Below are 21,787 nucleotides of genomic sequence, written 5' to 3'. Positions count from 1 at the left end.
GGGAGAACGCAACAAAATCTTTTCCCTTTTCCATCAGCTGGTCATACAGATTGGTGGCAAGATCACATGTGGGATCAGCTACTGTGTTCCTGCTCAGGCTCACGTTTGAAAATGCTTGTTTTTTCTCTGGGCATACGAGGTCACAAACCTTCATCATGCACTTTTTCATGAACTCTCCCTCATTAAAGGGCCGGGCTGATTTTGCGATCTCTGCTGCCACTATATAACTAGCCTTTACAGCAGCCTCGCTTTGTGATGTGGCTTTTTTAAACATATTCTGTTGTGAAACTAAACTTCTTTTCATCTCCTCTACTTTCTGGCTCCTTTGAGTCATGTCCAGGTCCTTGTATTTGTCATGGTGTTTCGTTTCATAGTGTCGTCTAATGTTGTACTCCTTACTTACAGCCACGTTGACTCCACAAACAAGACAAACAGGTTTGTCTTTTACATATGTAAACAGATATTCTGCCTCCCACTTGTCCAGAAAGCTCCTGTTTTCTGCCTTTCTTTTCGCCATTTTTGGGAAGGGTTAGCTCGCTGACAGTTGTAGCGTCTATGTTGCTATGACTACTGTCACAGAGGAGAGAGCGTTTCTGGGTCCTGTCCTGATTGGCGCGCGAAAACAGCAGAGCATTATGGGATTCGTAGTATTAGTGGTGAATGCGCTGTATAATACCGGCGGGCCAGCTCTAGTAGTAATTTGGTATTGTCTCACGGGCCAGAGTTTGACACCCATGCAGTAGACTGTTAAATATCCAATATTTTATCAATAATCTATTCAGTGAAGTAACCATTGTGTTTGTAACAGTTTAAACAAACTCCTGGCTATAGGAAGAAACCTTAAGAGGATCTAGACTGTTAAAGGCAGCCAAAGTAAAATTAGGACCATCTTTCCGGCACAGCATGGTTGAAGCCGAAGCAACAGGGTCAGAAGAGAGCTTGTCTATGAGAAACTAATAAATTAATTGTAAATAATGAGTATTCCAATGGGGGGATACAGAGCAATCAAACATATTCAAATCTTCCATGATAAAAGTCGTCTGGAACGGGGTTTCCCAAACACATTATGATTAACAATGGCGCTGATCGCTTCCTTCCTAGAATGTTTCTTTTTACAGTACTGGAGAAATGCCAGTTGTGTGGTGTGATCTACACTGGTGTGTGACCTAGAGTGGTGTGTGACCTAGAGTGGCGTGTGGCCTAGAGACGGTCAGTAAAGCATGGTGTCTATCTTGTGTGCTGCTGCCTGGGTTAGACACAGGTCGTAGTGATTCACAGTGGGGTTGGCATTGCTTTAATGTGCTGTTCTTGGATCTGAATATTATGGCACAGTAATAGTCACTTTTTTTCTGAGTCCGCCTTCTAGTGAGCCTTGCAGAGTCAGTATGCTATTGTCAAATGTATCAATTCAAATGAATGAAACTAAAATGGATGTTATTATCCTGTCGAAAGCTAATTAGGACATGTGTCATGTCAGATCCCAAGGTAGGAACTTCCGGGAAGAGAGAGCCAGTAACTAGTGTTTAGCATTTGCACAGCCTATAGTATAGCACAGATGGCCAGATATTGACATTTTGTAAAGCATTATGTCAGTAGACAGAGGATAGTCAAGCTGTAACATCACATAGACACTAAGGCCACGGCACAGGTTAATCCTATCAAACACCAAGATGAGCGCACCTGTGAAGTTCGATAAACCTGTAGACTTTAATCTCTTTATTGCATATCTCGGACCGTCCATTCAGTGATTAACTAGCTATCTTATATACATTTTTGCATCTATAATATTTGTTGAATCATACCATACACCTCAAACAGAAGTGAACAGAACCACAACTTGGCATGAAATCACAAATGGAACTTTTCTTTCTGTTGTCCCTTTCCTGATGGAGGAAATTAAATTTTACTCCACTCCACCAAAGTGAAAGGAGTTATTAATCATGTTTGGTTTGGTTTCATTTACCCATGTGACTCTCATTCAAAAATAAATAAGCAAAAATAAAGTTTTAACCACTCAATAGCTGTTCATGGAGTTTAATACAAGCACTGTGTTTATCTGGTTCAGCAATGCACTTTAAAACAGAAAAGCAATTTGCAGGATTAAAGGGGCAATCTGGGATTTGCCACTTGTTTTGGTAAACAGCTGAGGGATAGGGCTGGAGTAATGTAACCACTCACCAATTCATAGACAGAACTATTGATGCAAGGAGCTATTGATGCATGGACTGACCATCCATGAGAATCTACACAGTGTTTGAATGATGTAAAACAAGCTTATATTTTGGGTCCTGATGCGTTAAGAGAGTTGAAATAATCTCGTGAAGCATTTATCAATTCAATTCTGAAATAATCAATGGTAATGTTAATGTTAAAAGTCCAAAAATGTATGCTTCAATCCTGGATTGGCCCTTTAAACAAGTGAAAACAAGGACATCTCTTTGACTGTGTCCTTTTTTTGTCCCTCTCTCAGGGTCTGACTTAGAGTTCTCCTACCACGGGTCATATCCCACTATGCTGGTGGAAGATGAACAATCAAAGTGGGTCACAGAGAAGCTGATTAAAAATGCTGGTCGCTGAGCTACTCTCCCCATGATTAAAGGCTGAGAGATGAGAGGCACCACGGCAGATAACGATTGACACAAACAATTGTTGGGGTGTGCATCTGCAGACATGCACACACACACACACACACAAGTCATTCAAGTCAACTTGGTCAAATAAGGGAAAGGGGGATACCTAGTCAGTTGTGCAACTGAAATGTGTCTTCCGCATTTAAAACAATACAAAACAGAATAACAAACAAGAAAAAAAAGGATATACACACACACACACACACACACACACACACAGTATATAATATAACAGGCAAAATAATGTATTTATTCTTCCCCAACTCATAGTGTAAACCAGAGCCTTAGGCGTGTGCTACTCTGTTTCATGAAATGAAGTGTCTGGAGATGGGAGCAGAACAGAGAAATCCTGCTGGGAATACTCTCTCCAAATCACATGTCATCAGCATGTGGGCGTAGTGTGGCTCTGCGGTGTGGATTCCAAGTCACTGTAGCTATATGGCCAGTAATGGGGTCTCCCTGGAAATGGACTTGCTCATCCATGCTATTATTCTGAGACATAGGGTCAGGCAGTCCTTGGCTGCCGTGACCAGTGCCCAGTTTTCCCAGCAGAGACATAATCGCATCCACACCCTGGTCTCCCAGGACATGGTTGTCTGGAGGCTTGGCCTTGTCGTCTGCAGTTTGGTACAGCTGGTCAATCACATGTAGCACTCTGGACGACTGGAGGTTGTGCAGGGACCGTGACTGGACTGCAGGGGCGAGAGGGACACAGATTACAGGTGAGTATGTATTCCAGTCATTAAATGTTGATGTATGTGTGACAGTACATACATCCCCAGTTCAACTTTAAGTCGTTAACTGTAAGCCACCCTCAACAATCTTGTACCTTGGTCTTCAGTTGTACAATTACCTAAAGACAACTAGGAATTTATTATATTCATAGAGCTAACAAACAGTCGGTAAAGATGACAAATTACATTTAAGTAATTCACAATCTTAAACCATTGATGAGACCATTAGATATCTTTGAAGTCCATTTCATATTTTATCCAACAGTTCCTCCAACTGTTGAGAGGAATTTTACAGTCAGACAGGCTGATGAGAAGAGTGCTCAATAATACATGGTTTCTGTGCTGAGGGTTGCCAGCTCAGCTCTTTGATGTGAATTGGTGGGCTGCCTTGCTCTGCAGAGTTGTTTTAACAGTGGCGTCGTAGCAGCATCTGGCAGTAGGAGTGAGAGGAGCTCTAGTCTATTCAGCTCTCCAGCTGTGATTTGAGGCAGGGGGTATGGGGTGGCAGGGCGAGGTTTGGCCAGACAGTGCAGGAGGCTGACTCACCCCTCACTGGGCTGAAGTCCCCTCCTTGGCTGACCTTGGCAAAAGGGTTCAGGCTGGGGAAGAGGATGATGGAGAAGGACAGGAGCAGTACCTGGGGAAAAAGAGAAGGGTAAAAATCACGATTTGCTCTTTGCCAAAGTTAATACGGTTTAGCCATTAGGGAGAGCTTCCACTCCCCGGTGGAGTTCCAGAGTGGAAGACTCACTTTTTCACTAACTGTTGTTGAGAACTCTTCAGCTCATCCCAGTACATGGGCATCAAAGTCACAAGGCTTGAACACACTATCCTTATAATTAAAATGTTTGCCTTTTCCGAAAGCCATTAGAAGAGATACAAACTCATTCATATTCATAGTGGATTTACAAGTCTAATTACTGCTTGCACTGATGTGGTGTGATTTTTGTTCTGTCCAATTATGTTGTAGACAAGGGAATCAATGGTTTGCCTCTCTGGAGTGTATCTGTGTCTGTATTTACATCTGTATATCTGGCATACATCTTTCTCTCACTCCACCTGTCGGTCTCTCTCTAATTTCACATGGTGTTTGGCCTGATCTAGTAAAACTGTTTCTTAAAGTGACACTTCTCCTTACCAGGACACAAGTCCCAGTCTGGGCGGTCTTTTTGGAACCGCCCATGACCAGAGTCTGCAGCCTGTGCAGCTGCCCCATCAGAGACCTGGGAGACACAAAGGTTCAATTAGCAAATGTTGCGACCGGGTGTACGGAGGCAGAAACAGAGCAGGGAGAGCAGATTAGTGTGGAGGTCCCTCACGTATTGCATTTCTCCAGCTGGAACACTTTCCTCTGTAGCTCCTGGTTGTGTGTGTTGCAGGCAGCCATCCTGGAAGACAAACAACAAGGGAATTTCCCAGATGTGACTGACGAGCTGCTGCTGCTTGATCAGTCCAACAAACATACTAGTTAGCTGTCACTCTAACTACCACACTGAAAAACCCTTTTTTAGAATTAGATCATAATGTGACAGTCAAGTATACTGAATTACACATTTCTGACAGCAGTGGGCCCTGTGAAGTTTCTCTGTGCCACGCAACTTAAGCAGAAACACATCAGAAACAGACTCGTTTACGAGTTGCTGTGCGTTTTGTTGCCAAACTATTTTGCTACCTGACAACTTTACGGTTTTTACTTTTTAATTACTGTTTATATTTTTGTTTTTTCCCTCAACTTTTTCACTCCGGACGCTTTATCTGGACACGGTACGTCAGGACCTCCAACAGCCGAAGCTAAGTAGTAACATTAACATGATGCCTTCTAATTGCAGTCGCTGTACTCATAATATACAGGAGAACGATCGCCTTACGGCGAGGATAGCTGTGCTACAAGCCCAGCTTCAGACGCAATCGTTAGGCAAGGGTAATTTCAGTGTAGGAAAGGATGAAACAGCGTCTGTGCCACCAGTAAGTACAGATAGTAGTATAAATCCCCTGGCACAGTCCGCACAGCCGGACAACTTTCTCACGGTTTCTGGAAGGAAATGCTGTAGGAATGCTCAACCGGTGTCGCTCATTCAGCCGACAGAAACTTTCAACCGGTTTTCCCCATTAAGCAGCGAGTCGGAGTCAGAGGCCAAGTCTTCTCTGGTCTCTACTCCTCCCGTTACGGGGTCTGAGACGCCGAAGCTTCCCACCATTAGCTCTGACAAATTGAAAACTCTAGTCATTGGCGACTCCATTACCAGCAGTATTAGACTTAAAACTAATCATCCAGCGATCATACACTGTTTACCAGGGGGCAGGGCTACCGACGTTAAGGCTAATCTGAAGATGGTGCTGGCTAAAGCTAAAACTGGCGAGTGTAGAGAGTATAGAGATATTTTTATCCACGTCGGCACCAACGATGTTAGGATGAAGCAGTCAGAGATCACCAAGCGCAACATAGCTTCTGCGTGTAAATCAGCTAGAAAGATGTGTCGGCATCAAGTAATTGTCTCTGGCCCCCTCCCAGTTAGGGGGAGTGATGAGCTCTACAGCAGAGTCTCACAACTCAATCGCTGGTTGAAAACTGTTTTCTGCCCTCCCCAAAAGATAGAATTTGTAGATAATTGGTCCTCTTTCTGGGACTCACCCACAAACAGGACCAAGCCTGACCTGCTGAGGAGTGTGCTCTCATCTTATCTACCAACATAGACAGGGCTCTAACTCCTCTAGCTCCACAATGAAATAGGGTGCAGGCCAGGCAGCAGGCTGTTAGCCAGCCTGCCAGCATAGTGGAGTCTACCACTAGCACAGTCAGTGTAGTCAGCTCAGCTATCACCATTGAGACCGTGTCTGTGCCTCGACCTAGGTTGGGCAAACCTAAACATGGCGGTGTTCGCCTTAGCAATCTCACTAGGATAAAGACCACCTCCATTCCTGTCATTATTGAAAGAGATCATGATACCTCACATCTCAAAATAGGGCTACTTAATGTTAGATCCCTTACTTCAAAGGCAATTATAGTCAATGAACTAATCACTGATCATAATCTTGATGTGATTGACCTCACTGAAACATGGCTTAAGCCTGATGAATTTACTGTGTTAAATGAGACCTCACCTCCTGGCTACACTAGTGACCATATCCCCCGTGCATCCCGCAAAGGCGGAGGTGTTGCTAACATTTACGATAGCAAATTTCAATTTACAAAAAAAATATATGTTTTCGTCTTTTGAGCTTCTAATCATGAAATGTATGCAGCCTACTCAATCACTTTTTATAGCTACTGTTTACAGGCCTCCTGGGCCATACACAGCGTTCCTCATTGAGTTCCCTGAATTCCTATCGGACCTTGTAGTCATAGCAGATAATATTCTAATCTTTGGTGACTTTAATATTCACATGGAAAAGTCCACAGACCCACTCCAAAAGGCTTTCGGAGCCATCATCGACTCAGTGGGTTTTGTCCAACATGTCTATGGACCCACTCACTGTCACAGTCATACTCTGGACCTAGTTTTGTCCCATGGAATAAATGTTGTGGATCTTAATGTTTTTTCTCATAATCCTGGACTATCGGACCACCATTTTATTACGTTTGCAATTGCAACAAATAATCTGCTCAGACCCCAACCAAGGAACATCAAAAGTCGTGCTATAAATTCACAGACAACACAAAGATTCCTTGATGTCCTTCCAGATTCCCTCTGTCTACCCAAGGACGCCAGAGGACAAAAATCAGTTAACCACCTAACTGAGGAACTCAATTTAACCTTGCGCAATACCCTAGATGCAGTTGCACCCCTAAAAACTAAAAACATTTCTCATAAGAAACTAGCTCCCTGGTACACAGAAAATACCCGAGCTCTGAAGCAAGCTTCCAGAAAATTGGAACGGAAATGGCGCCACACCAAACTGGAAGTCTTCCGACGAGCTTGGAAAGACAGTACCATGCAGTACTGAAAAGCCCTTACTGCTGCTCGATCATCCTATTTTTCTAACTTAATTGAATTCATGAACTTCTTTGAGGAAAAGATAATGATTATTAGAAAGCAAATTACGGACTCCTCTTTAAATATGCGTATTCCTTCAATGCTCAGTTGTCCTGAGACTGCACAACTCTGCCAGGACCTAGGATCAAGAGAGACACTCTAGTGTTTTAGTACTATATCTCTCGACACAATGATGAAAATAATCATGGCCTCTAAACCTTCAAGCTGCATACTGGACCCTATTCCAACTAAACTACTGAAAGAGCTGCTTCCTGTGCTTGGCCCTCCTATGTTGAACATAATAAACGGCTCTCTATCCACCGGATGTGTACCAAACTCACTAAAAGTGGCAGTAATAAAGCCTCTCTTGAAAAAGCCAAACCTTGACCCAGAATATATAAAAAAACTATCGGCCTATATCGAATCTTCCATTCCTCTCAAAAATTTTAGAAAAGGCTGTTGCGCAGCAACTCACTGCCTTCCTGAAGACAAACAATGTATACGAAATGCTTCAGTCTGGTTTTAGACCCCATCATAGCACTGAGACGGCACTTGTGAAGGTGGTAAATGACATTTTAATGGCATCGGACCGAGGCTCTGCATCTGTCCTCGTGCTCCTAGACCTTAGTGCTGCTTTTGATACCATCGATCACCACATTCTTTTGGAGAGATTGGAAACCCAAATTGGTCTACACGGACAAGTTCTGGCCTGGTTTAGATCTTATCTGTCGGAAAGATATCAGTTTGTCTCTGTGAATGGTTTGTCCTCTGACAAATCAACTGTAAATTTCGATGTTCCTCAAGGTTCCGTTTTAGGACCACTATTGTTTTCACTATATATTTAACCTCTTGGGGATGTCATTCGAAAACATAATGTTAACTTTCACTGCTATGCGGATGACACGCAGCTGTACATTTCAATGAAACATGGTGAAGCCCCAAAATTGCCCTTGCTAGAAGCATGTGTTTCAGACATAAGGAAGTGGATGGCTGCAAACGTTCTACTTTTAAATTCGGACAAAACAGAGATGCTTGTTCTAGGTCGCAAGAAACAAAGAGATCTTCTGTTGAATCTGACAATTCATCTTAATGGTTGTACAGTCATCTCAAATAAAACTGTGAAGGACCTCGGCGTTACTCTGGACCCTGATCTCTCTTTTGAAGAACATATCAAGACCATTTCAAGGACAGCTTTTTTCCATTTACGTAACATTGCAAAAATCAGAAACTTTCTGCCCAAAAATGATGCAGAAAAATTAATCCATGCTTTTGTCACTTCTAGGTAAGACTACTGCAATGCTCTACTTTCCGGCTATGCCGACAAATGTTTGACAATCCTACCAGTGTGTCTGAGCTTTCACACACTGTTTCTTTTTCCATTTTTAAATTAAAAATACCTTCCGGCAACACGTCTTACCCAATGTGATACGGATCCGCTATTTGACCTTATAGCTAGAAACTCCATCAGAAGCTAGCCATCAGATGCTAACCAGCTAATTAGCTAATAGCTATTTAGTCATTGTTAGCCACTGCTAGCGGCTTTTACCTCAGACACCAGTCGCTTTTACCCTGGAAAATCAAATCAAATTTATTTGTCACATACACATGGTTAGCAGATGTTAATGCGAGTGTAGCGAAATGCTTGTGCTTCTAGTTCCGACAATGCAGTAATAACCAACAAGTAATCTAACCTAACAATTCCAAAACTACTACCTTATACACACAAGTGTAAAGGGATAAAGAATATGTACATAAAGATATATGAATGAGTGATGGTACAGAACAGCATAGGCAAGATGCAGTAGATGGTATCGAGTACAGTATATACTGTACATATAAGATGAGTAATGTAGGGTATGTAAATAAAGTGGCATAGTTTAAAGTGGCTAGTGATACATGTATTACATAAAGATGCAGTAGATGATAGAGTACAGTATATACATATACATATGAGATGAATAATGTAGGGTATGTAAACATTATATTCAGTAGCATTGTTTAAAGTGGCTAGTGATATATTTTACATAAATTTCCATTATTAAAGTGGCTGGAGTTGAGTCAGTGTGTTGGCAGCAGCCACTCAATGTTAGTGGTGGCTGTTTAACAGTCTGATGGCCTTGAGATAGAAGCTGTTTTTCAGTCTCTCGGTCCCAGCTTTGATGCACCTGTACTGACCTCGCCTTCTGGATGATAGCGGGGTTAACAGGCAGTGGCTCGGGTAGTTGTTGTCCTTGATGATCTTTATGGCCTTCCTGTGACATCGGGTGGTGTAGGTGTCCTGGAGGGCAGGTAGTTTGCCCCCGGTGATGCATTGTGCAGACCTCACTACCCTCTGGAGAACCTTACAGTTGTCGTACCAGACGGTGATACAGCCCGACAGGATGCTCTCGATTGTGCATCTGTAGAAGTTTGTGAGTGTTCATGGTGACAAGCCAAATTTCTTCAGCCTCCTGAGGTTGAAGAGGCGCTGCTGCGCCTTCTTCACGATGCTGTCTGTGTGGGTGGACCAATTCAGTTTGTCTGTGATGTGTAAGCTGAGGAACTTAAAACGTACTACCCTCTCCACTACTGTCCCATCGATGTGGATAGGGGGGTGCTCCCTATCCCTGTTATTTTCCTGACACCACACTCCGAGGGCCCTCACCTCCTCCCTGTTGGCCATCTCGTTGTTGTTGGTAATCAAGCCTACCACTGTCGTGTCGTCCGCAAACTTGATGATTGAGTTGGAGGCGTGCGTGGCCACACAGTCGTGGGTGAACAGGGAGTACAGGAGAGGGCTCAGAATGCACCCCTGTGGGGCCCCAGTGTTGAGGATCAGCAGGGTGGAGATGTTGTTACCTACCCTCACCACCTGGGGGCGGCCCGTCGGCCCGTCAGTCTGCACAACGCCAGTCTACACAGCAAGATATCAACCCAGAGCATATCAAGACTGCTTTTCTACACCATTGCTCCAGATTACTGGATCATTATTACAGATCCTCGCAGCTAGCTAGCTGCTACCGAGTGGCCCAGCCCCGAAGCTAGCCTTTGAACCAGGCCCATCTCCCGGCCAGCTCAGTGGGCCCTACGATCCCTCGGCTACACAGCTGACTCTTCACTAACACGACTAGATTCATCGCCGGATTCCTGCCATAAGCTCTGGACCTTTGCATCGAATCATTGCAACGAGCTAGCTGCTACCAAGTGTCTATAGTGGCTAATGCCCTTGACCCGAAGCTAGCACCAGTTAGCCTTGAGACAGGCGCATCTCCCGGCTAGCAAACAATATTACTCCAGCTACATTACCTCTTTTGTCAATTGGCCAGGACCCCTTGTCGACACGGAGCCCCTCAGATCCATCGTGATTGGTCTGCCGACGTAATTCCATCCGATGTGCCCTCAACCGGCCTTTGTCGGACGTCGATGAAGACGCTTCTGCTCGCCCCGACCTGCTAACTTTATGAACGCATTGTCTCCTGCTTGCCAGCATAGAAATGACTTCCCTGTTTCATCTATTGCTGTTCACTGGACCCTATGATCACCTGGCTACATAGCGGATGCCTGCTGGACTGCTCATTAATCACGGGACTCCATTTTGTTTGTTTTGTTTATCTGTCTGCCCCAGCCTCGAACTCAGGCCCTGTGTGTAGTTAACTGACCTTCTCTGCCCATTCATCACCATTTTACCTGTTGTTGTCTTAGCTGATTAGCTGTTGCTGTCTTACCCGTTGTCTTAGCTAGCTTTCCCAATCAACAACTGCGATTGCTTTATGCCTTGCTTTATGTATCTCTCTAATGTCAATATGCCTTGTATACTGTTGTTTAGGGTAGTCATCATTGTTTTATTTTACTGCAGAGCCCCTAGCCCCACTCAACATGCCTCAGATACCTCTTTTGTCCTATCTCCCACACATGGGGTGACCTCACCTAGCATAACTAGTGCCTCCAGAGATGCAACCTCTCTTATCGTCACTCAATGCCGAGGTTTAACTCCACTGTACATTATGCCCTGAATCTATTCTACCACGCCCAGAAATCTGCTCCTTTTATTCTCTGTCCCCAACGCAGTAGACGACCAGTTTTGATAGCCTTTAGCCGTACACTCATCCTACTCCTCCTCTGTTCCTCGGGTGATGTAGAGGTTAACCCAGGCCCTGTGTGTCCCCAGGCGCTCTCATTTGTTGACTTCTGTAACCGTAAAAGCCTTGGTTTCATGCATGTTAACATCAGAAGCCTCCTCCCTAAGATTGTTTTACTCACTGTTTTAGCACACTCCGCCAAACCTGATGTCCTTGCCTTGTCAGAATCCTGGCTTAGGAAGGCCACCAAAAATTCTGAGATTTCCTTCCCAGCTACAACATTTTCCATCAAGATAGAACTGCCAAAGGGGGAGGAGTTGCAATCTACTGCAGTTCTGTTATACTTTTCAGGTCTATGCCCAAACGGTTTGAGCTTCTAATTTTTAAAATGAATCTCTCCATAAATATGTCTCTCACTGTTGCCACCTGTTATAGACCCCCTCAGCTCCCAGCTGTGCCCTAGACACCCTATGTGAATTGATTGCCCCCAATCTATCTTCAGAGTTCGTTCTGTTAGGTGACCTAAACTGGGATATGCTTAACACCCCGTCCTCCATACAATCTAAGCAAGATGCCCTCAATCTCACACAAATTATCAAGGAACCCACCAGGTACAACCATAAATCCGTAAACATGGGCACCCTCAAGGATATTATCCTGACCAACTTGCCCTCCAAATACACCACTGCTGTTTTCAATTAGGATCTCAGCAATCACTGCCTCATTCCCTGCATTCATTATGGGTCTAGTCCCCTCATCACTGGCAAACGCTCCCTAAAACACTTCTGCAAGCAGGCCTTTCTAATCGACCTGGCCCGGGTATCCTGGAAGGATATTGACCTCATCCCGTAAGTTGAGGATGCCTGGTTGTTCTTTAAAAGTAATTTCCTCTCCATCTTATTAAATAAGCATGCCCCTTTCAAAAAATGTAGAACTAAGAATAGATATAGCCCTTGGTGCACTCCAGACCTGACTTCCCTCGACCAGCACAAAAACATCCTGTGGCGTACTGCACTAGCATCGAATCGTCCCCGCGATATGCAACTTTTCAGGGAAGTCAGGAACCAATACACACAGTCAGTTAGGAAAGCAAAGGCTAGATTTTTCCAAAAAGTTATGGGACACTGTAAAGTCCATGGAGAACAAGAGCACCTCCTCCCAGCTGCCCTCTGCACTGAGGCTAGGAAACACTGTCACCACTGATAAATCCACGATAATCAAGAATTTCAACAAGCATCTCTCTACGGCTGGCCATGCTTTCCTCCTGGCTACCCCAACCCTGGCCAACAGCTCTGCACCCCCCCCACAGCTACTTGCCCAAGCCTCCCCAGCTTCTCCTTCACCCAAATCCAGATAGCAGATGTTCTGAAAGAGCTGCAAAACCTGGACCCGTACAAATCAGCTGGGCTAGACAATCTGGACCCTCTCTTTCTAAACTTATCTGCCGCCATTGTTGCAACCCCTATTACTGTCTGTTGAACCTCCCTTTCGTATCATCAGAGATTCCTGAAGATTGGAAAGCTGCCGCGGTCATCCCCCTCTTCAAAGGGGGAGACACTAGACCCAAACTGTTACAGACCTATATCCATCAGATGTCTGACCATTTAGAATCCCACTGTACCTTCTCCTCTGTCCAATCCGGTTTCTCAGCTGGTCACAGGTGCACCTCAGCCAAGCTCAAGGTACTAAACGATATCATAACCGCCACCGATAAAAGACAATACTGTGCAGCCATCTTCATCAACCTGGCCAAGGCTTTCAACTATGTCAATCACCGTATTCTTATTGGCAGACTCAACAGCCTTGGGTTCTCAAATGACTGCCTCGCCTGGTACACCAACTATTTCTCAGATAAAGTTCTGTGTGTCAAAGTGGAGGGCCTGTTGTCCAGAACTCTGGCAGTCTCTATGGGGGCACCACAGGGTTCAATTTTCAGGCCGACTCTTTTCTCTGTATATATCAATGATGTTGCTCTTGCTGCGGGTGATTCCTTGATCACCTCTACGCAGACGGCACCATTCTGTATACATCTGGCCCTTCTTTGGACACTGTGTTAACAAACCTCCAAACAAGCTTCAATGTCATACAGCACTCCTTCCGTGGCCTCCAACTGCTCTAAAACTCTAGTAAAACTAAGTGCATGCTCTTCAACCGATTGCTGCACGCACCCGCCCGCCTGACTAGCATCACTGCTCTGGACGGTTCTGACTTAGAATATGTGGACAACTACAAATACCTAGGTGTCTGGCTAGACTGTAAACTCTCCTTCCAGACTCATATTAAGCATCTCCAATCCAAAATTAAATCTAGAATCGGCTTCCTATTTCGTAACAGAAGCCTCCTTCACTCACGCTGCCAAACATACCCTTGTAAAACTGACTATTCTACTGATCCTCGACTTCGGCGATGTCATTTACAAAATAGCCTCAGGCCTCCCGGGTGGCGCAGTGGTTAAGGGCACTGTACTGCAGCGCCAGCTGTGCCATCAGAGTCCCTGAGTTTGCGCCCAGGCTCTGTCGTAACCGGCCGCAACCGGGAGGTCCGTGGGGCGACGCACAATTGGCCTAGCGTCGCCCGGGTTAAGGAGGGCTTGGTCGGTAGGGGTGTCCTTGTCTCATCGCGCACCAGCGACTCCTGTGGCGGTCTGGGCGCAGTGTGCGCTAGCCAAGGTAGCCAGGCGCACGGTGTTTCCTCCGGCGCATTGGTGCGGCTGGCTTCCGGGTTGGATGCGCACTGTGTTAAGAAGCAGTGCGGCTTGGTTGGGTTGTGTATCGGAGGACGCATGACTTTCAACCTTCGTCTCTCCCGAGCCCGTACGGGAGTTGTAGCGATGAGACAAGATAGTAGCTACTACAACAATTGGATACCACGAAATTGGGGAGAAAAAGGGGTAAAAAAAATAAAAATAAAATAAAAAATATAAAAAATAGCCTCCAACACTTTACTCAGCAAACTGGATGCAGTCTATCACAGTGCCATCTGTTTTGTCACCAAAGCCCCATATACCACCCACCACTGCAACCTTTATTCTCTCGTCAGTTGGCCCTCACTACATATTCGTCGCCAGACCCACTGGCTCCATCTATAAGTCTTTGCTAGGTAAAGCTCTGACTTATCTCAGCTCACTGGTCACCATAACAACACCCACCCGTAGCACACACTCCATCAGATATATCTCACTGGTCATCCCCAAAGCCAACACACACTTTGGCCGCCTTCCCTTCCAGTTCTCTGCTGCCAATGACTGGAACGATTTGCAAAAATCGCTGAAGTTGGAGACGTATATCTCCCTCACTAACTTTAAGCATCAGCTATCTGAGCAGCTTACCGATCGCTGCAGCTGTACATAGACCATCTGTAAATAGCCCACCCAACTACCTACCTCATCCCACATTTGTTTTTTTTGCACACTAGTATTTCTCCTTGCACATCTTCATCTGCACATCCATCACTTCAGTGTTAATTAGCTAAATTGTAATTACTTCGCTACTATGGCCTATTTACTGCCTTACCTCCTTACTCCATTTGCACACACTGTATATAGACATTTCTTTTGTGTTATTGACTGTACTTTTGTTTATCCTATGTGTAACTCTGTGTTGTTTTTTGCCAAGTCAATTACACTTCTGTGAAATCAAACTGTCCACTGAGGAAGCAACACTGATTGACAATAAATTTCACATGCTGTTGTGCAAATGGAATAGACAACAGGTGGAAATTATAGGCAATAAGCAAGACACCCCCAATAAAGGAGTGGTTCTGCAGGTGGGGACCACAGACCACTTCTCAGTTCCTATGCTTCCTGGCTGATGTTTTAGTCACTTTTGAATGCTGGCGGTGCTTTCACTCTAGTGGTAGCATGAGACGGAGTCGACAACGCACACAAGTGGTTCAGGTAGTGCAGCTCATCCAGGATGGCACATCAATGCGAGCTGTGGCAAGAAGGTTTGCTGTGTCTGTCAGCGTAGTGTCCAGAGCATGGAGGCGCTACCAGGAGACAGGTCAGTACATCAGGAGACGTGGAGGAGGCCGTAGGTGGGCAACAACCCAGAAGCAGGACCGCTACCTCCACCTTTGTGCAAGGAGGAGCAGGAGGAGCACTGCCAGAGCCCTGCAACATGACCTCCAGCAGGCCACAAATGTGCATGTGTCTCCTCAAATGGTCAGAAACAGACTCCATGAGGGTGGTATGAGGGCCCGACATCCACAGGTGGGGGTTGTGCTTACAGCCCAACACCGTGCAGGACGTTTGGCATTTGCCAGAGAACACCAAGATTGGCAAATTCGCCACTGGCGCCCTGTGCTCTTCACAGATGAAAGCAGGTTCACACTGGGCACATGTGACAGATGTGACAGTCTGGAGACGCCGTGGAGAACGTTCTGCTGCCTGCAACATCCTCCAGCATGACCGGTTTGGCGGTGGGTCAGTCATGGTGTGAGGTGGCATTTCTTTGGGGGGCCGCACAGCCCTCCATGTGCACGCCAGAGGTAGCCTGACTGCCATTAGGTACCGAGATGAGATCCTCAGACCACTTGTGAGACCATATGCTGGTGCGGTTGGCCCTAGGTTCCACCTAATGCAAGACAATGCTAGACCTCATGTGGCTGGAGTGTGTCAGCAGTTCCTGCAAGAGGAAGGCATTGATGCTATGGACTGGCCCGCCCGTTCACCAGACCTGAATCCAATTGAGCACATCTGGGACATCATGTCTCGCTCTATCCACCAACGCCACGTTGCACCACAGACTGTCCAAGAGTTGGCGGATGGTTTAGTCCAGGTCTGGGAGGAGATCCCTCAGGAGACCATCCGCCACCTCATCAGGAGCATGCCCAGGCGTTGTAGGGAGGTCATACAGGCACGTGGAGGCCACACACACTACTGAGCCTCATTTTGACTTGTTTTAAGGACATTACATCAAAGTTGGTTCAGCCTGTAGTTTGGTTTTCCACTTTAATTTTGAGTGTGTCTCCAAATCCAGACCTCCATGGGTTGATAAATATGATTTCATTGATCATTTTTGTGTGATTTTGTTGTCAGCACATTCGACTATGTAAAGAAAAAAGTATTTAATAAGAATATTTAATTCATTCAGATCTAGGATGTGTTATTTTAGTGTTCCCTTTATTTTTTTGAGCAGTGTATAAAAAGGCCAATTGCAGTCAAAAATGTAATTTGTCTGTGTTTTATATATATTTCCACACTATGAGGTTGTAATAATACTGTGAAATTGTGAAAATTATGATAATACTGTTTTAGTGTAAGAACTGTTTGAAAAGATCGGCTTAAATTTCTGACTGTTTTGGTGGGATGCAGTTTTCACCTGCAAGGTGGTAAATTAGTTAGAACTTCTTAGGGCTAGGTGTCCCGCTAACTTCCGGTAAAATTGGAGGGCACGCAATTCAAATAAATAATCATAAAAATGATGGATATTAAACATGTAGGTACATACAACTGTCTTATATCGGTAAAAAGCTTAAATTCTTGTTAATCTAACTCCACTGTCCGATTTACAATAGGCTTTACAGCGAAAGCATGCCATGCGATTGTTTGAGGACGGCGCCCCACATCAAAATATTTATCCACCAGCACAGGTTTCATAAATTCACAAATAGCGATTAAATATTCACTTACTTTTTGACAATCTTCCTCTGATTTGTCATCCAAAGGGTCCCAGCTAAAACATGTGGTGTCATTTTGTTTGATAAAATCCTTCTTTATATCCCAAAAAGTCTGTTTGGTTGGCTCCATCGATTTGAGTAATCCACTCGTTCAACATGCAGAGAAATGAATCTAAAAAGCTACTGCTAAACTTTGTTAAAGCAAGTCAAAACACTTTTCTAAATAATCCTCAGATACCCTAAAATGTAATTAAACTATAATATTTCATACAGAAAGAAGTATGTTCAATAGGAAACCGATATTAGCAGGTGGGCATCCTCTTTGTCGCACGCGCATACACAAATTAAAACTCATTATTCTTTGTCATTTTGGTAGAATCAAGCCTGAAACCTTGAACAAAGACTGTTGACATCTAGTGGAAGCCATAGGAATTGCAATCTGGGAGTTGGATTTGGATATGCCCATATACTTTCCATTGTAAATGCATGGGCTCTCTCAACAACAAAAAATCAGGTTGGTTTTTCTTTGGATTTTCTCCTACCATATGTATCGTGTTATAGTCTCCTACATTATTTTAACATTCCCACAAACTTCAGAGTGTGTTCTTTCCAATGATACCAATTATATGCATATCCTGGCTTCAGGGCCTGAGCAACAGGTAGTTTACTTGGGCATGTCAGTCAGACAGGAAGTGGAGAAAAATAGACCCTAGCCTGAAGAATCTTTCTGCCAAAACAGCTTGTTTTTAGTTTTCCCCTCCACACTCAGAAATTGCTCTTTGCTAAGAAGTTATGTTTGTATTTTTTACCATTGTAATTGAAAACAATCACAGAAAGGTACTTAATTGTTATCTATAATGTGGAAGGACCACCAGAGGGCAGGCTGGGCTCATGGATAGTAGCCCAACAAGGCATGGGAGACAAGGTAACCAGAGGCAATTAAGCACAGCTGACGGTACTAATGACATACTCTCCTTCCCTATAAGAGAGAGAATTGAACCTGGACTACTGCAACTCGCTGTTGGCTGGGCTCCCTGCCTGTGCCATTAAACCCCTACAACTCATCCAGAACGCCGCAGCCCGTCTGGTGTTCAACCTTCCCAAGTTCTCTCACGTCACCCCGCTCCTCCGCTCTCTCCACTGGCTTCCAGTTGAAGCTCGCATCCGCTACAAGACCATGGTGCTTGCCTACGGAGCTGTGAGGGGAACGGCACCTCAGTACCTCCAGGCTCTGATCAGGCCCTACACCCAAACAAGGGCACTGCGTTCATCCACCTCTGGCCTGCTCGCCTCCCTACCACTGAGGAAGTACAGTTCCCGCTCAGCCCAGTCAAAACTGTTCGCTGCTCTGGCCCCCTAATGGTGGAACAAACTCCCTCACGACGCCAGGACAGCGGAGTCAATCACCACCTTCCGGAGACACCTGAAACCCCACCTCTTTAAGGAATACCTAGGATAGGATAAGTAATCCTTCTCACCCCCCTTTAAGATTTAGATGCACTATTGTAAAGTGACTATTCTACTGGATGTCATAAGGTGAATGCACCAATTTGTAAGTCGCTCTGGATAAGAGCGTCTGCTAAATGACTTAAATGTAAATGTAAATGTAAATGTAACCAGCAGAGAGGGGGAAACTATCTCTGGAGGATGGCCACCGAGAGAGAGGAGCTATCCAGGAAGAACCACTAAGACGGTGACAATCCCGTGACTTTTTGTTGTAGCTTAAAGATAATCCTATTGTGTTCCTGTTTCATCTGGAGAAGAAGATGTATGTTTTTTTCCTTGGAAGATTTTCATTGATTATGTTGAAATGTTTTTGTTGACCAAATGCCCTCAATAGAGAACTGTGTTAAATCAAGAAAACCTACTCCTGACTCGTTTATTCCACCTTCCCGCTTTAGAGTGACGCCCAATTACTTGGTCCGCTCACAATAAATGATTTGATATTGAGATAAAAATGGCTGCATTGGACCTTTGATTTTAACTTATTGTGCTCAGCACCCTGTGATATGTTCCAAATATCTTGTTAGTTTGTAGAAGTGCTTTATCGATTTAAGGCAGTTCTAGTCAGAATTGATCATGTCTGCTTTGAATTGAGGTCTGTGAGTCCCTGCCTTATCCATTTATTTAGTGCGTATTGCCAGTACCTGCTCTCCAAACTATCAATATATTCCTTTTTCTTCTTCCTGCTCTCCTGAGCCGACTGCTTATTCCGGATCTTTCTGCGAATTTTCTTCAGAATCCTCTCCTCATACTAATAGAAACAGACAAAGGAAGTACATATTTAACGTGTTTACACACTTTGGTAATACTCAAGAGCCATAAGTTGTTCTGTGAAGTTGAAAAGTGTGCAAAAAAGTTTGACCTTTGTGAGAGGTAGTTGGCTAGGCAGAGTCACCCCCTCCTTGGCCAGCAGTTTTTTCTCATCTTCATTAAGAATCAACTCTTGGAAGGACTGTTGGGAATGCTGTGGGGGCTGGAAGTGAGATAAATGTTAATACAGTAAGTCATACGTACAGCATCACAACCAGTGGCCAGCTGCAATGGGTTTTTCAGAGTGAATGGAGGGAGTGCAGAGTTACACGGCAGACAGCATAGCCCTCGATCCCTCTCATTTCATGCATTGCTCATGCCAATTACATTGCCTGATTTTTATAGAATGACTTTACCCCTCTAACCCATTTCTCTCTACTCCAACACACTCACTCACCTATATACAAACAATTACAGACACACTCCCCCCAAGCGCACACAAACACACCCTTCATCATCACTCACCGGATCAGATGTGCCAGAGAGCAGTAGGTCCTTGACAGTGAGGGGGAAGCCAGAAGACAGCTGGGTTGTGTGTGCATCAGAGGAACACTCTGTCCCCCCAGTGCTGCCTGGGTAGAAGTCTGAGTCCCAGCCATCTGTAACCACACAGAGAGACGTGATGGGACCAGACAGAAGTGCCATCATTTGTCTGTGTATGTGTTGATACTGAGACAATGTATGCCTTTGCCTAATGAATACATAGAGCATAAGAACAGAGACTGTGTTGCTTTCAAAGGATGAACTTCTGTTCCAATGTTTGACATTAACAAATTGCAATACTTAATCACATATTCCGCATGACGTAATAATGTAACTGCCTCTGTTGCTTCTTTTTACCATGAAACTTTAAACCAAGTTTTTGTTATACTTTCTGTGCTTAGTAATTTGTGCCAGCTTTGTCTTACTGATATCAATGGAGAAGTTGGCATCCAGGACGACCTTGGTTTGTGGCTGAGGGGGGATGCAGTGGGGCTCCATGGGAGGGCTCTCAGGGCGCTGGGGGCTGTCCATCTGATCCGAGTGCGGGTCCTCACTGATGCCACTGTCACTAGGAGAGGGAGACCACAGGGGGGACCCCGACACTGAGCCACTGCCACTCAGGAGGGCATTCAGGAAGTCCTCGTTTTGTTGCTCTGCTGGACACACCTGCCAAATGACATACCAAATGTGATAATTATTGTACAGCCAAACTGGAGAGAGTGGTTGAGAATGGCAGGCTAGACATGAGAATCACGTAGTAGACACAGGTAAGGGGACATTTTAAAAACACTGCAGGATAAAAATCACAGAGTTAGATATTTCACTCCACTCACGTTTGGCTCGTGGATTGGCCAGGCATGGTTGTCATGGTGTCCCATCTCCTCGTGACGGAGGATGCCATTGTTTTGATCAAACAGCAAATCAAGCAGCTCAATCCCGTCGCAACCCTGGAACAGAACAGGACACTTAATGACATGTTGCTCTACATTTACAACTGAGAGACAACATACAAAGAGCCTTACAGGATGGCTGTAAAAGCAATAATACCCAGGATGCTTTTTATTACCATTATCTCATGGCACTCCTATCTAAAAAAATATATCAATTTGACTATGCCTTTCAATGCGTGAGTTAAATTAAGTTGATCTAGTTCTGATTCATTTGAAAGGAGAAAAGTGTAAGACTATTCCTTTGTAGGCTACACGGCGCACCCACATTCCTTTGTAGGCTACACGACGCACCCACATTCCTTTGTAGGCTACACGACGCACCCACATTCCTTTGTAGGCTACACGACGCACCCACATTCCTTTATAGGCTACACAAGCACCCACCCCCATTCACTGGCACGTAGATACAGTGTGTTACCTCCTCTGAACTTGTTTGATGATACATATAACCTTGGCTGCCCTAATAACATAAATTACTAAACAAATTAACCAGGAGACACTAAAAACACAGAAACTAAGACATGGGCCCTGTTACCTGGTCTGAATAGTGGTCCATAATTTCAGCACTAGGGTGGCACAGGACAGAACTCCCCAAAATAAGACAAATCCAGTTAAGTGTTCTGTTTCCTTTGTTGTGAAGGAGCTCTGTTCCAGATTACCATGTCTCTACTGTATCTCCCTGCTCTTGTTCTGAGGTCCAAAGTTTAAACTCCAACACAGCACACCCAGGGCTGTCATCCCATTGGCCAGTTTGTAAAGATTTGATTGCCAGGGAAAGACTGACAACTAAGGAAAGTCTGTCTGCCTAGAAAATAACCTTCATGGATGAATAGATCAGAGTTTATACTTTCCTATCCTCTTGTTGTGTTTGATAGCAGATTGACAGGGAATGAGGGTACCCTTTGACACAGTTTCTGTGTGATGTGTGGTCCTTCTGTAGCTCAGTTGGTAGAGCATGGCGCTTGTAACGCCAGGGTAGTGGGTTTGATCCCCGGGACCACCCATACGTAGAATGTATGCACACAT

The 21,787-nt window shown here is 44.8% G+C and overlaps 1 protein-coding gene across 1 annotated transcript; it reads right to left on the bottom strand.

Annotated features, from left to right (window-relative positions):
- Positions 1-1,695: 1,695 nt before the first annotated feature.
- LOC118359240 (cyclic AMP-responsive element-binding protein 3-like protein 3-B) lies at positions 1,696-21,447 on the bottom strand. Its single transcript, XM_035737647.1, has 10 exons — positions 21,297-21,447; positions 20,645-20,758; positions 20,237-20,477; positions 19,794-19,927; positions 19,381-19,491; positions 19,163-19,269; positions 4,684-4,752; positions 4,503-4,587; positions 3,911-4,001; positions 1,696-3,322 (listed from the first exon to the last, which is right to left on the bottom strand). The coding sequence occupies exons 1-10, from the start codon at positions 21,315-21,317 to the stop codon at positions 3,003-3,005; spliced, it is 1,293 nt and encodes a 430-aa protein (XP_035593540.1). The 5' UTR covers positions 21,318-21,447; the 3' UTR covers positions 1,696-3,002.
- Between the last annotated feature and the right edge of the window lie 340 nt (positions 21,448-21,787).

The sequence above is a fragment of the Oncorhynchus keta genome, chromosome 26 (assembly GCF_023373465.1).
Source record: "Oncorhynchus keta strain PuntledgeMale-10-30-2019 chromosome 26, Oket_V2, whole genome shotgun sequence".
NCBI classification, from domain to species: Eukaryota; Metazoa; Chordata; class Actinopteri; order Salmoniformes; family Salmonidae; genus Oncorhynchus; species Oncorhynchus keta.
The sequence above is the reverse complement of the archived record's forward strand: the minus strand, read 5'-3'. Positions and strand labels throughout refer to the sequence as shown.